At 55.7% G+C, this 14493-nt stretch overlaps 1 protein-coding gene across 1 annotated transcript in view; it reads left to right on the forward strand.

Moving 5' to 3' along the window:
* The first annotated feature begins 205 nt into the window (after positions 1–205).
* Positions 206–14493, forward strand: part of CACNA1C (calcium voltage-gated channel subunit alpha1 C) — a 343814-nt gene continuing 329526 nt past the window's right edge. The window contains exons 1-5 of the mRNA XM_068971534.1: positions 206–313; positions 753–868; positions 1126–1187; positions 2501–2822; positions 6525–6630. Of these exons, the coding sequence (XP_068827635.1) occupies positions 206–313; positions 753–868; positions 1126–1187; positions 2501–2822; positions 6525–6630 (714 nt within the window). The remainder of the gene's footprint in view (positions 314–752; positions 869–1125; positions 1188–2500; positions 2823–6524; positions 6631–14493) is intronic.

Here is a 14493-nt window from a genome sequence, read left to right on the forward strand (position 1 = left end):
AGCAGGGTCTCCCTCGCTCTAAGCTTGGGACCCCCCACAGTGACGACAGCGGCGAGCATGTGAGGGACGGGGCCCCTGTCTGGAAGGGGTTGGCTCCTCTGGGTCCTTGGTTGGAGATGTGGAGCCCGCGTCTACAAAGCATAGGCCGCATGTTGAGGAGAGCTCAGAGGCTGCTCTCCAGGCGGAGAGTGGGGGTGGGGTTCCGATGCCACGGGGACCAGATGGCACGGTGTGGGAGCAGCTGCCACGGAGGAGAAGGTGCAGACCAGCTGGCACCCACGCGGACCTGGAGGGCTCCTCTCGGGCCCAGCAGGTGGGTCACAGGCACCTGCCCCTCTGTGATAAAATGTCACCCACCCGCCTCTCCTGCCTGCATAGCCATCAGTAACCTGTCACGATATACCTTCCTGTCGGGTTCAGAAAAGTCCCAGAGCCCTTGAGGTATACAGCGTGTGGGGGTCCCATCAGTCAGGTGGCGTGAAACTGGAAACTTCTGTGTGTCCCTGGTGTGATGGTGGGAGGACGTGACTTGGGAAAAGGGCAGGAGTGGCAGTCCAGACAGGTAGGGGCTTTCAGGCACTTGAGCAAGTGCATTAGGTCTGCAAGGGACAGAAAACCAATTCAGATTAGCTCAAGTGAAGTTACCTGAGGAATAAAGCTCAGAGGTGCAGCTGGCATCAGGTGTGGCTGGATGCAGGAACCCAGCGGTTGTCAGAGTCTGTTTCCGGGACGGAGTTTCTCTGGGTTCTGAGGCTAATCTGGGCCACGTGCTCATCTCTGAACTGGCCCTTGTCGGGGATAAGGCTGGTGGTGAAGGCGACAGGGCCAGCTGGGAGCAAAAGGAACTTCGAAGGGCAAACCTAGAAGGGTGAGCCCAAGTTGATTGTGGGAAGGAGGAGGACTGGGCGAGGCACCACATGGTCATCTGGGTCGAGCCTGTCCTGAGGAGGAGGAAGAGGCCCCAAGGGGCGGCAGCAGCTTTCCTGGAAGAACCCCGTGCAATGATGCAGAGGAGAGGGTTATTGAGGGGGGCTTGCAAGTGATGTCCGTGCCTCTGGCCTGGCTCTGGCCACCATCTCCCGGGCAACTGACGTGGTCTCCAGATGCCAGGCTCTTTGCCCACAGCATCACCCCATTCTCTCAGCGCCTCCTTATCCCGCAGAGCCTAGCCAGCAGCCAGTCTCAAGGTCACACGTCGTCCCAGGGCCCGAACTGGGTCAGTCTCTTGGTGGACCTTGTAGGCTTCTCGGGGGAGGTGTCAGTGGGCAGACAGGGGAGAACCCACCAGGCCCGGACCGTGTCATGGGGACAGTCTTGGAGCTTTGTGTTGCCTTCAGTCCAGAGCCATGCAAAGGCGTCTCTGCTGGATTTCTCTAGGTCCTGCCCAGGATCTCTGTCCCTCTGTCCCCTCCTGGCCACACCCACTACACACAGCGCCATTTCCCAGACGCCGGATGCCATGCAGTGAGTCACCCCGGACAGGTGGCTCTCCGCAGCGCACGCTGGGCTGCTCCAGTTTCTGCAGGTCAGGAGTTCAGGAAGGGCTCCCTGGGCAGTTCCGGCTTGGGGTCTTGTCATGGGGTTGCAGTCAGATGACAGCTGGAGTCGCTGGGGGCTGGACAGGACTCCTCACCCCACATAGGCTGGTGGGGCTTCCTCACAGCGTGGTGGCCCAGGGCTGGCATTTCGGATTTTCCACTTACCTTAGAAGTCACCTCTGTGTCACCTCTGCTGAACTTTATGAGCCAAAACAATCACAGCAGGCCAACCTATGTCAGGAGGGCGCATAGATCCTATTGTTCAACTTGGGGGACGTCATGGGACCTGCTGTCGTGATTTAAAACCCTCACAGCTGCCGGCTGTCCTATCCAACAACACCTGTCGCCAGACAGGTTTGCGGTACCTGGATGTCACCTTGCTTTGGTTCAACCCCTTCATTTATGATTCCTACTTTTATTTCGGAGCTCAGGTGCAGAGATTTGAGTGAATTACATCCTTCAATTCACTGTACATTTGTCAGCATTGATCCACACAGCGGCTCTCAATCATTCATTCTTTTTTTCCTGTCTCCGTATCCTATTCTTATTTTGTGCCTCACCTTCTCTAGACAAGCATTCTATTCTATTCTATTTGTATGTGTGCTTATAAGTATATAATTTAACTACCAAGTGTTGCTTAGCATATTTCCCCTTTTCTGCATCCTCTTCTCCTCGCTGTGCTTCTGAGATCCCCAAGTGCTGTAATGCATACATCTCGTGTCTTTTCCACTTAAAATGAGGGGAGAGACGTGTCCAGGGTCACATACTCTGACCTGGGCTGAGCTCGGACCAGAGCAGACCCAGTGTCACACACTGGTGTTTCCACGGGTTGCCTCTCCAGCTCCTGCAACGGCTTGAAATGAAATTTTTTTAAAAATACTTGCGAGTCTGGGGCCCAGATCGCACTGCCAGGGCTCCTGGTTCTCCCCCGCAGTGACCACTGTCCCTGTCCTCTCCTGCAGGTCCCAGCTATGGGAGCCCGCGCCCGGCTCACGCCAACATGAATGCCAACGCAGCCGCGGGGCTGGCACCCGAGCACATCCCCACGCCGGGGGCCGCCCTGTCCTGGCAGGCCGCCATCGACGCGGCCCGGCAGGCCAAGCTGATGGGCAGTGCTGGCAACGCGACCATCTCCACGGTCAGCTCCACGCAGCGGAAGCGGCAGCAGTACGGGAAGCCCAAGAAGCAGGGCAGCACGACGGCCACCCGCCCGCCCCGCGCCCTGCTCTGCCTGACCCTGAAGAACCCCATCCGGAGGGCCTGCATCAGCATCGTTGAGTGGAAGTATCCTTTGGGCTCAGCTGTGTGGCCTGCGGCGGGTTGTTCTCAGACCACTGGGTCGGTCACTGGGCGTGGTTGGAATGCAGAGTTCTAGGCCCTCCCCAGCCTTGAGTCAGAGCCTCTGGGGACGAGGCCCGGGAAGCTGCCTGTATAGCCAGCTCCGTGGGGATTGTTCTGTACATAAAAGCAGTGTTTAAGGAAACAAGACTAAGGGGTTGTTTCTCCTCGCTTGCCGGGCTGAGCTTGCTCAGGGCTCACTCAGTGCGGGTTGACATGTAACCTCCTCCTGATCTGTGGGCTGGCACAGCCGTGTGACCTCCCCGTGAGGTTGGAGGAGTCCATCAGTATTCTGTGGGGGGTTGGGACAAAGCGCAGGTGTCTGAGCTCTTCCCCGGGCCTGGCTGAACTCTCCAGGTGCAGCTGGGTTGGGAAGCACCAGCCTGAGGGGTGACGCAGACCCCATGTCTGCATAGAACCCGGTGGGTGCTGGCTGCAGAGGACGAGGCTTTGAAGGGCTGGGCTCTCACAGAGCAATCCCACCCAGGAATCGTGGGGTGAGGGAGATGGGAAGGCCCTTGAGGGTGATTGCGTGTGCCCCCAACTTTCCTGGTGACATGGAGCCTGCAGGGTGGCACAGACAGGACTAGGCCCCTGGACTCAGCGCCAGGCGTTTTCCTAGGAAGAAGCCACTCGGGCAGGCCTGCCACGTCTCCCGGGGTTCAGGGTGGGTGTTAGGTTTCATTGGCAACTTTCCATGGAAAGATTTCTAAGTTTTGGGAGTGGATGAAAGGTATAAGGAGATGACTCGAGAGAGAAGAACATTTCTGTTTAGCAAGAAATGTTTGTTCTGTCAAACCCTGAGCCCCTTAAGTCCCACTTGAGAGGAGGTGGCCTAAGCCCAGCACAGCTGCAAAACTGGGCAGGGGGTCCCGAGGCCGAGGTGTCCACTGCCTGGGTCAGAGGCTTGGATCTGTGCGTCCCCGTCGGGCTGCTGTCAGCACCGCTTGGTCAGGGCTGTGAAGGGGCGGCTGGGCCATGTGTCCAGGGTGGGGCAGGGGGCCTGGAGGAGCTGCCCTCGCTCTGACCACACCAGAGATTCAGATCCAGGTGCCCTGAACTCACATCTCCACTCCCTCTCCCCAAGAGTCCAGAGTTTAGGAGAAAGGCACTGGTGGGGGCTGGGGGGGTTTGCAGGAGGCCAGGAGGAAGCCAACAGTTCAGTGGGGTCCCAAGGGGACCCGACCTGGGCCTAAACTCCTAGCTCACAGTGGGCATCTTCTCTCCACCATGCAACCTTGCTTGCTGGCCTGAGTGGTTTCTGAGCTTTAGCACAAGGTGATAAAAGGATAGCCTGAATTTGGAGGCGGGGGCCATCAGAGCAGGAGACACCTGGACTCAGCTGTCACCCCCCTGTGGGGAGGGCACAGGTTGATATTTGAGGCCTGGCTCTTGTCCTGGTTGCGGGGGGGAGCCCCAGGGCAGATGATGGGGACAAAGATGCCCAGCCTGGCCTGAGTGGGAACAGGGCAAGAGGGAGGAGGCCATGTGGGAGGGGCCTGAAAGAGCCGATTTCCTAAAAACACTTAGGGTGGGACTTCCCTGGAGGTCCAGTGGTTAAGACTTCACCTTCCGATGCAGGTGATGCGGGTTCGATCCTTGGTCAGGGAACTAAGATCCCATGTGCCTCCCAGCAAAAAGGACACAAAACCATAAAGTAGAAGCAATGTGCAACAAGTTCAACAAAGACTTGGAAAATGGTCCACCAAAAAATTTTCCACAAAACTTTAACAACAACGACAATTGCTTGGGATGATTTCAGAGTGGATCAGTGTAGAAGACTCCTGACAAATTCAGACTTCGGAGCCAGGCTTTGTGGTCCAATCCCATCCTACCCCAGCGAGGTGACTCTGGGCAAGTTGACACATCCTGTCACCTTCTGTGTCTCACTTTCCCCATGTAGCAATGGGGTGACAACTGCCCACCATGCTGCGGTTTGAGCAGGGTGGTCAGAGCAGGGCCTGAGGGGGCAAGCCTTTGGTCAGGATCAGCGCCCAGCCTTCCTCCCACCAGCATCCCAACTCCCCACGCATCCCTGGCCAGCTCAAAGGCAGCAAGATGATGGAAAAGATGAGTCAGGAGCTCTGGTTCAGACCTGACTCTGCTATTTGCCAGCTCGGCCCTGGGAGACGCTGCTTTGTTTTCTGTCTGTCCAGTGGGGAGGCTGGACACCCGCTGCAGGTCTTCTCAATAGCAAGGTGCACAAAGACTGACAGTGTTTAGGGGGCATGCTGGGTGAGCGGATGCCCAGCTCTGCCCTCAGAGCCGAGAGGACCCACCCATAGGCAGCACAGTGTCCAGGGGGCCCTGAACTGCAGGATCACCAATTCCTTCCAGGCCCCAAGCTGCCCTGAGAACTCAGATCCTGGGACGTCCATGGCAGAGAAGTGGACAGTGGACTCTGTGGGCAGGGGTCTGGGTTCTGGTCTGGCAGGTCAATGCCTGCTGTGGGTCTTGGGAGTTTCTTAGGCTCACTGGGCCGCAGGGGTTTGGACCAGGCCATCTCCAAAGCCTCTGTCCGCTTCAGGACTTGAGAGCTCTGCAAGCCCAGGCTTTCTGGAGATGGAGGCGGCCCCTGCCTCCAGGAATGGCTGCCCTCTTTCTCATCCTCCTCTGGTGAGGCTCCACGGACTGGGCTGGAAACTTGGCTGTCCTGGGGAGGAGGGAAGATGGGGCTGGAAGAGAGTGAGCCAGGCCCTTCCTCTGAAGTACCCCCACCCCCCACCCCATGGCCTTCCATCAAGAGTGCAGGGCAGAAGGTGTATGGTCACACTTGCTCATTTTTGCCTCTGCCTGATACTTTGATGCAGAGATCCGGGCACAGGGACCTCTTTGAGGCTTGGGGAGTGAAGCTTGGCTTATCCCCATGCCCTCCAAACCCCAGCACAACCCGCAGCAAGTCAGGAGACCCTGGGACACAGGCCGCCTCACCCCCACCCCGGAAAACAGGACCTCAGTAGATGGAAGAGACCCCTGCACCCAGCTGCTGTCCCCCACCACACACAGCTCATGCTGCACTGCTGCTGGGGTCCAGAGCCCCTGGCCGCCTTCAGGCTCTCTGGAAGCTGTCAGAGAATAAGGAGGAAGGAAAAAAAAGACTCTGAACTTCAACTTAAAAATTGAAAGTATTATCTCCAAATTTCAAGTCAAGACTCTGCCTTGAGCCCCATAGGGTCTGCCTGTTTCAAGCCAAGCCTTGTCGGGTCCCCAGTGCAGGCGGGTGAGCCCGCGGGCAGGGCAGCCCGGGAAGGGGTGGGTGGGGGCGAGTCCCTGCTGGAGCAGGCCCCAATCTTTAAAAGCAACCCCGCGCACACATGAGAGAAAATGAAGTCCAGTGCAATCTAAATAAATAAAAGAAGGGAAAAAAGTTTTAGAAATCTTTGTTTACTCTGGCACGCGACTGGCCTCCACTGCTTTTGACATATTAGGAAAAATTTTGGCGGGGCCCCATTAGAAGCACTTAAAAAGGCATATGTTTCTTTTCAGAACACAAGGGGCTTGGAATGTATTGTTTAAACAAAATTCTTATGGATCTCCGATTCATTTATTTTTATATATATATATATATATATATATATGTATGTATCTGTGTGTGTTTGTTTCACTGGTGCTTCCCGTGGCATTAATTCCTTAACTCCCTCTCCCCAGGCCATTTGAAATCATTATTTTACTGACTATTTTTGCCAATTGTGTGGCCTTAGCGATCTATATTCCCTTCCCAGAGGACGACTCCAACGCCACGAATTCCAACCTGGTAAGTGCACCGCCGTGTGCCCGCCTCTGCACAAGGGCAGTGGGGGCTAAGCTCGGACCATGCGGATTCAAGCTGGAACATGCTTGATGTTACAATAGCCGGCCGAGCTTGGATGTCAGGGTCTCTTTATTCACATCAGCGCCTGTGTTATCTCGGCCTGTTGTGAGAAACACTGCTGCGGTCAGGCAGTTGGGAGCAGGATGCACGCGAGTGTGAGTTCTGGGCAGTGGCCCGTGGGTGCTCTTGCCGCCCGCCCGCACCCTGGAAGGGCAGGTGTCTGCTGCAGCGAGTGTGCCTCCTGGATCCTCCGTTGTGCTTGCCCCCAGGGCCGTCATTCCACCGAGGGCCTTTGCTCAGGTGATTCGTAGGCTCAGTGCTCGAGAAGTAATTTCTAGGAAGCGTGTAGGAAAGTTTGCTCTTGCAGCCAAGAAGGACTATTTAGTTAAGAAGGTTTTATGTTCTTGGGAAAGGCGGCTTTCCATCTGGATGGTCGGGAGGCCAGTGCTGGCAGTTTGGGGTTAGAACGTGTCCATGGAAAAAGCGTGGAGAGTGTTTACTCTGTGCTGAGCCTGAAGTCATCACAAAGCCGTCTGGGCACAGAGGGGGCTGTGGAATGTAGCTGGCCCGACCAGGCGCCTCGGGATCCTGGGCTGCCCGCCGGCGGGGGGGAGGTCCTGCCTCTCCCCTCCCCTGCCAGGACCCCGGAGCTTCTCACGTGACCCCACAAAGCGCATCTCCCGGGTCGTAGGCAGCTTCCTGTAGTTAGCGGCAGGGGACAGTTGGTGGTTGTTTCTGGAAGAAACAGGAGAGTACCAGGCCTCCTTCTCTTGTTGCCAGCCTCTCCTGATATCACAGGGTTATCAATTCTTGTGCTTTTTAATCTTTGACATTTTCCTGGGCCCCTGTAGCTAGTGTATCTGATGCCTGTTTGGACCTCGCAGCCTTTGCCTCGTTGTCTCAGGGAGCCTGGGCTGTGTGTGGGGTCAGGCTCCAGAGCTGGCTGGCGAGCTGAGAGATGACATGGCAAGCAGAGCCTCGGCCCAAGTCCATGTGGCCTGCTGAGGTGCGACCTTGTGTCAGCAGGCAGGAACTCTTTGGTGTGTCAAAAGAAACACACCAGGGGTGTCCCAGAGGTCCCCGGAAAAAGCAGGGCCTTCCTTGGTGCCACTTCTCCTCCCGGTGTCCTCTCACATAACCATACCCGGCAACCGACCCCATCCTCCGTGAAACCCTACAACCTCTCAGTTAATCCTCAACTTAGAAAAAGACTCTGAGGCCTGTTTGGCAGCCAGTGACGCTTTGGGTCGATTCTGGGCCAAGGCTCAGAGGAGGTTGCTATCATCTTAGGTCCCAGGGATGGCCCCTTGCCCAGAGTCCACGAGGGTGGGGGGTGTACAGGTGGGCGCTCTGGGTGGCTGAATGCTGCTGGCCCCTCCTCATGCTGGGCTGGAGAGCAAGCGGTCCCAGGATGTCCTCTGGGCTGGAGCAGAGGGACTATGGTTTTAAAATCACTCCACAGGGTGATGGACAAGCTCTGAAACTAGGCAGTAGTGATGGTCATACAACTGTATGTAAGTTGTACCCTCACCATGGGCAGATTTCCTGGTATGTAAGTCGTACCTCAGTAAAACTGCTGTGAGTAAAGGGTGACCCCCACAAGCCCGAGCTAGTCCAGGCTGCACCACCGGTCCGTCTTCCGTCTTCCCCCATGAGGGTGAGCCCGTGTGGTGGAGGGGAGGTGGTATGGGGCAGCCAGGACTTGGGGGACCTTACACTAGGAATCGGGGTGCACCAGAGAATGTGGGGGCTGAGAGAGGGTTCTAGATGCTGAGGCAGTTGCTGCCTCTCTAAAGCTCTGGTTTGGGCAGTGACTGTAAAGTAGGGAAATATGCTCGGATGATGGAGTTTCCTCCAGCCTAAATATATATACAGAGACACACACACACTTATACACAGATACACACAGTCACACATATACACAGGTACACTCACAGACACATACAGACACAGAGACACACATATACACACATACATGTAGACACACAGACATATACATCATATACACAGACACAGGCACATACACACACAGTCTCACTATACACAGATACTCACAATCACACATATATAGACACAGACACACATACATGTACACACACACAGTCACACAGATACACAAATAGACACATACACAGATGCATGCATATACACACAGACACACATACATGTACACAGACACACAGAGACACACACCTACACAGACACACATTTTGAAAATCCCTCTCATTGAGTGAGCGGGGGTCAAGAGATGCCTTCAGCCGGGAGAAGGTCAGCTTTAACGGGATGAGGGGCAGTGACCGAGGAGCCTGTGGACGGAGCAGGAGGAGACTGCAGCGGGCAGGTGTCAGGCGGGACTCCAGAGACACCTCCTGCTGGGGGAGGCGGGGAGGACCGAAGGAGCCCCAGGCCCGGCTCTGAGCATCTGTGGCAGGTGCAGGGGAGGGGTGGGGCAGGTGGACAGGAGGAGCCACGGGGCCACCAGGGAGGTTCTGCCTGAGAGTGGGAGGGAGATGGCGAGAGCCGAGAGATTTCCAGGCTCGAGAAAGAGAGATTTAAACCCACTGGAAGACGGCAGGGGTTGGTTCACACTCACCTGGCTGGCAGCTCCAGGCCAACAATGCGGAGAGCGGGCTGGGGCGCCGGGCAGAGCGGGGGCCTTGGGTCACGTCTGTAGCCTCTGGAACCCTGAAGCAGGGGTACGTGCGGCTCTTTGTGGAGCCTTGAGGACCAAAGCTGTCCGCTTGTCGCTCCAGAATGTGGCCCCCAAATCACTGAAGGGCCCCTGAAAGGAAGCTTGACCGCCTCCCGTGACTCCCATGGCTTTTTTAGGACAAGAAACTGCAGCCGCAGAGTCCTGCTCAGAGACGGAGGCGATGCTGCAGCTACAGAGGGCCTGGCACCGCAGAGCCTGTGGATCCCCCGGGGGGGCGGGGAGCAGCGACAGTGTGAGCCCGCAGGGCTCAGAGTCCATGGGTTTAACTCGCCCCCGGCACCCCTGCTGATGGGTGTCGCAGGCTGCTCTTTGGGAAAAGTGACCCAAATGTTTGTCCTCTTGCAAGTGGGGCCCCGTCAGCTTGCCCTCTCCCCATGGCTGCCCAGAGATGTGTCCTCTGTCGGGTCCAAGAAGAACTCACTTAGCAAAGACCCTCACTGTCCAGAAGGAGGGGGTCCCCCTGACACCTGTGGGCCCACAGCCGCCCTCCTGCTCTCCACTTCCTTCCTTCTGCCCAGCTCCTTCCCCCTGCAACCTGCTTGATACAACCCCCGTTTATTTTCCTAGCACTTTGCTTTTTTTATCTTTCCAGGAGATGAAAAGTGTTTCAGTATGGAATTTTTTAAAGGTCTTTTTCTCATTATTTACGTAAAAGTCTGTTTGTTTTATGCTCCATCTAACATACACCGTTGCGCCCAAATCCGTCATCTTTGTTATCTTTTCCTGGTGCTAGTGGAGCAGAAGGAAACGTGAACGGGCCCATGACACGGCGCTTCTTTCCGCATTATTCACAGCCTTGTTGCTGGCAGTGCCACCTGCCAGGCAGAGCATCCTGTAGAAATAGTGTGTGAACCCCCCCATACCCTCGGCGGTGGCCGCTGCCCTGCAGGTAAATTGGACGAGGTCTCCTGAGCTCTGTTGCTGGCAGGGTGGACTCATCGCCTGTGGAAAACTCCCAGCCGCCAACAGACCCTGAAGTTGGCTCAGACTTGGATTGGGTTGGAATATTAAGAGAATATATTTGGTGTCTGACCTTGTGCAGACAACAGGGTTGTGTTGGGCTTTCTGAAGCCAGAACCAGGTAGTTCCAGAGGGGCGAGGGGCAGAGGAGAGGCCAGAGGAGAGACATGGGGGCTGGAGCGGGGAGAATGGGCTCAGCAGAAGGGCCCAAGTGTCGGGGAGAAGGCGGGACTTTCCAGTTTCTCATTTATGCTGTGAGATGGGGTGGCCCCGACTGGTTGTAAGGATGGTGAGTTCAGGCCTGGGGGCCATCAGGGTGCCAGCAGAGGCTGTGTGTGCTGGTTGGAGAGCTCACAGCCCGAGCTTGGGGACCCTCTGTCTGGTCCTGGATGCAGGTCCCACAGGGCCCTTTGGGAGAGCTTTTGTGGGTGAGGAGACACACAGGCTCTTGGTTTCTGGAACCCTCACCCACGGAGGATAACTGGGCTGCCTACTCACGGGTCTCATCACACAGGGAGAGAGGCAGAGAGGCCTCCTGGCTAAAGAAAGGTCCCTGAGGGACAGCCCCCCACCACAACTCACCCTGCAGGGACCATGTTTGGAACAACCCCGAGCCTGTGGACTGAGGACCCCCATGGCCTATATTTGGGATGCGTCAGGGTGCGTGTTTGGGAAGCAAGCAGAGATGTGGGCTCAGGCCCTGGTCCTCCTGCAGTGAGCTCGGCCTTCTTGCACCGTCAGGTCTGCTGGAAGGCGAGACGTTGCCGTGGGGCCTGAACGCATCCTGGTAGATGAGAGTCAGGGCCGGCGTGTGGTCCCCAGGCGTGGGAAACCCATGGACAGGTGATGGCAGGTGGCTCGCATCGCAGCTGGTCCTGTCTGTGGGTGTTCAAGGTGGGGGTGTGGACGGGGTGGCTTGGGGCTCAGCCCAGCTCCTAACCAGGGCCTCGGGGAGACGCTTCACTGAGGCAACCCACCCCCAACCCCAGCCCTGCCCTAGGGTCTGCTGAGTTGGTCTGGGCGGGACCCGGTGCAGCTGCAGCCTGTGAGCCATTCTGGAGCTAGGCCTGCAGCGCTGAGCCGGGGAGAGAGGGGCTGACCCGGGTGGGGGGGGGGGCCTCCCCTCAGTCACTGAACCTTTCTGTTGGTGTCTCTTCCGGCAGGTGGGGCCGGGAGACCTGCTTAGTCATGACCATTCCCTTTTCTACGTGACCAGCAGGCGCCAGTGCTCCGCAAACACTGCTGCTCAGCCCCACTACAGTAAATGGCCACGTCTGTTTACTTGCTTACTTCAGGGGAGAATTCATCCCAGGAAGCTGCTCTGTCCCCAATGCCTTGGACGGGGACTGGCCCCCGCCAGGCACTTGATAAATATTTGTTGAGTGAGTGGACGGGGAGTGGACGGAGCCTGCCAGATGGTGTCCCTTTAGTTCAGAGAAGTGACGTGACTGGTGAGAGGGGGCCAAGTGTCACATGGACTCACGTGTGGGGGTTGGTGGCCCCTGTTCCCCTGAACGTGCATGACTGTGAGCATAGGAGGGGGTGGGAAGAATCCCTGGAGATAAAGCACCTGTCCCCACACCTCACCTCGCCCGTGGCAGCATTAACTACTGTTTCAAAAAATCAACTTGGTTCTGTTGCAAAATAAAAATGGTAAATTCTGGGGTGAGCAGGGTTGCACAGATGACTGTCGTAGGACGTGACATCTCTAACTCAGTAGCAATGTCTTTTCGTTCCACGTGCAGATACCAAAGTGTTGTGTGGGTCAGGGTGATTTGGGCATTGCAGTGACCCTGTGAGGCCTCCTGTCATCCCATTTCACAGATGAAGACACTCGCTCTCAGAGAAGGGACATGGTCTGCCCTGGAAACGCAAGCATCATGGCGTGGATGCACGCACGTGTCCTCAACTGTCAGGAGACAGCTGCCTCGTGTGCTCATCAGGCAGAGGGTTCCCTGGACCAGACAGGGGGTGCTACCCCACCTCCCCATCACAAATGGTGCACGTTTAGAAACACCTGCAGTGTAGGAAGCTTGTCCTGAGGACTATGCCCTTGGGAGAGAGGCCGGGCCGTGCAGGGAGGCCCGGGGCGGCTGCCCTGGGGACCAGGCATCTCCAGTGGTGGTGAGTGCTCCTGGACGGAGCCCTGAGTGCGGGGGCTCCTCCTCCCCACAGTTTCAGAGACAGGCACTGCCTGCTGCCCGCTTGGCAGCGGCCGAAGCTTTGAAGTCTAAGCGTGTGACGCCCCTTGCCCCATTTTTATCCACCTGTGTTCATTCGGGGGGAAGATGCTCCCCATGTACACTCACACTCTATGTGATGGAAAACCTCCCTGCACCAAGCTCTTTTCAATTGAAACATATTTGAGGAAAGCCTTTCTCGAATATAAAATCCAAACCCCTGGATCCTTCAAAGGAAATTCTGAACTGGTTGCGTCGTTTCTTGGGACTGTGGTGCCCCTGGACGTGTCAAGGGTTGAGCCTGCTATCAGGCTGTTGGGAGGGTGGGGGACTCTCTGGGTCCCTGCAGCTGGGGTCTGGAGCAGCCCCATGGGATTCCTAGGGACCCCGGCAGCTGCAGGCGCCTGTCTGCTGGGCGCTGGCCCTCACTGCGGGCTGCCCACCCCATGGGCTTGGCACTGGGTCAGCAGGTCCCACGGTGTGTGCGTGGGAGAAGCTCACTGTGATAAAGTGCCTTCCCGTAATTTGTTGGCCTGATAACCTTGATCCTGGCTTCTTAGGAGCCTTGCTCCTAGTTGCCCCTGGGGGGCAGGGGCAGTGAGGGGCTGAACGTAGGCACCTGAGATTCTAAGATGATTAACAAAGGCCCTGAAAGCAGTGATGTGTGTGAACTGGGGTGGAAAACCGATAGAAGAGGTTTTCCTGGAGAAACTGCTCTTGAGTGAAACCTGAAGCCTGTGGGGAGTCTGCTAGACTGGTGGTGTCCAAGTCAGAAGAGGAGACAGGACTCCACACAGAAGGTACAGCTCTGACATGTGAACACAGCTTCCCAGAGCCCAGTCCAGGACCATTCTTGGGGTGATGGGAATTCATTCACCAAAAATCCTTACTGGGCGCCTGCTGTATGCGGCACAGCCCCACTTAAGGCAGATACCCTCGCAAGGCATCATTTTAAGGGAGAGACGTAAGAGCACCTAATTAAAAAATGAATTATTCAATTGTAATTGGCCTCTAAAATATGGATGTTTGGGTATGAGACTACATTTGTTGTAAGTTAATATTTTACTTATGCTGCTGAAAGAACAAAGCCCAAGCTAACGATTGCTCACTGGCCTGGAAGGAAGGACTATGCCACAAAACCTCTTAAATCGTGATTGAAAAATAATTTGCTAGGGTCGATGGTGGGATTTTTTAATCCTGTTGAAATTTAACCCCTAAATCATGGAACTTGAGGCTTGCAGCATCAGACGGATGAGGGGTGAGGAGGAAGAGGCAGGTATGGCTGCTAGAAGAATGGTCACACCTGTCCTCAGCTACAAGGAGGGGCTTCCCGGAGGACAGAGCTGGGCAAAACTGAGCAGACCTCTCTGCCACTTTGTGGAAACTGTTCAGCAGGAAACTCAATTATACGCAAAAAATTTCTGCATTTTCAGGGTGCCTTACTTTTGGGAAGATGCTATCTGATGTCATTTCTTACCTCTCGGGACAACTTGAAATCCACAGGTGCCAAAGTCATCTTTTTCTCCCTGTAGCCAGGCATTTTTAGTGAATGTTAATGTTTGTAACAAAAAAAGATTCATAGTCATTTTATCCTTCTGTAATCAGGAGGATTACTGCCCGAATTATTTTTCAGTAGGAGTGTGCATTACTTCAGCAAACTCCGGGAGATAGAGGAGAGGGAAGCCTGGTGCACTGTAGTCTATGGGGTCAAAAAGAGTCGGACGCGACTGAGCAACTGAACGCCAACAACAAGCATTATTTATTTATTTTTTGGCCACACCATGCACCATGTGGGGTCTAGTTCCCTGACCAGGCATGGAACCCAGGCATCGTGCGCTGGGACTGCGGGTCTTAACCAGTGGACCACCAGGGAAGTCCCTCCGAATAATTGTTTTCTTTTCTTTTTCTCCAAGGTAGGCATCTTGAGTTGGACCTTTTGGAGAAAAATAATGA

This window comes from Capricornis sumatraensis, chromosome 4 (genome assembly GCF_032405125.1).
Source record: "Capricornis sumatraensis isolate serow.1 chromosome 4, serow.2, whole genome shotgun sequence".
Lineage (NCBI taxonomy): Eukaryota > Metazoa > Chordata > Mammalia > Artiodactyla > Bovidae > Capricornis > Capricornis sumatraensis.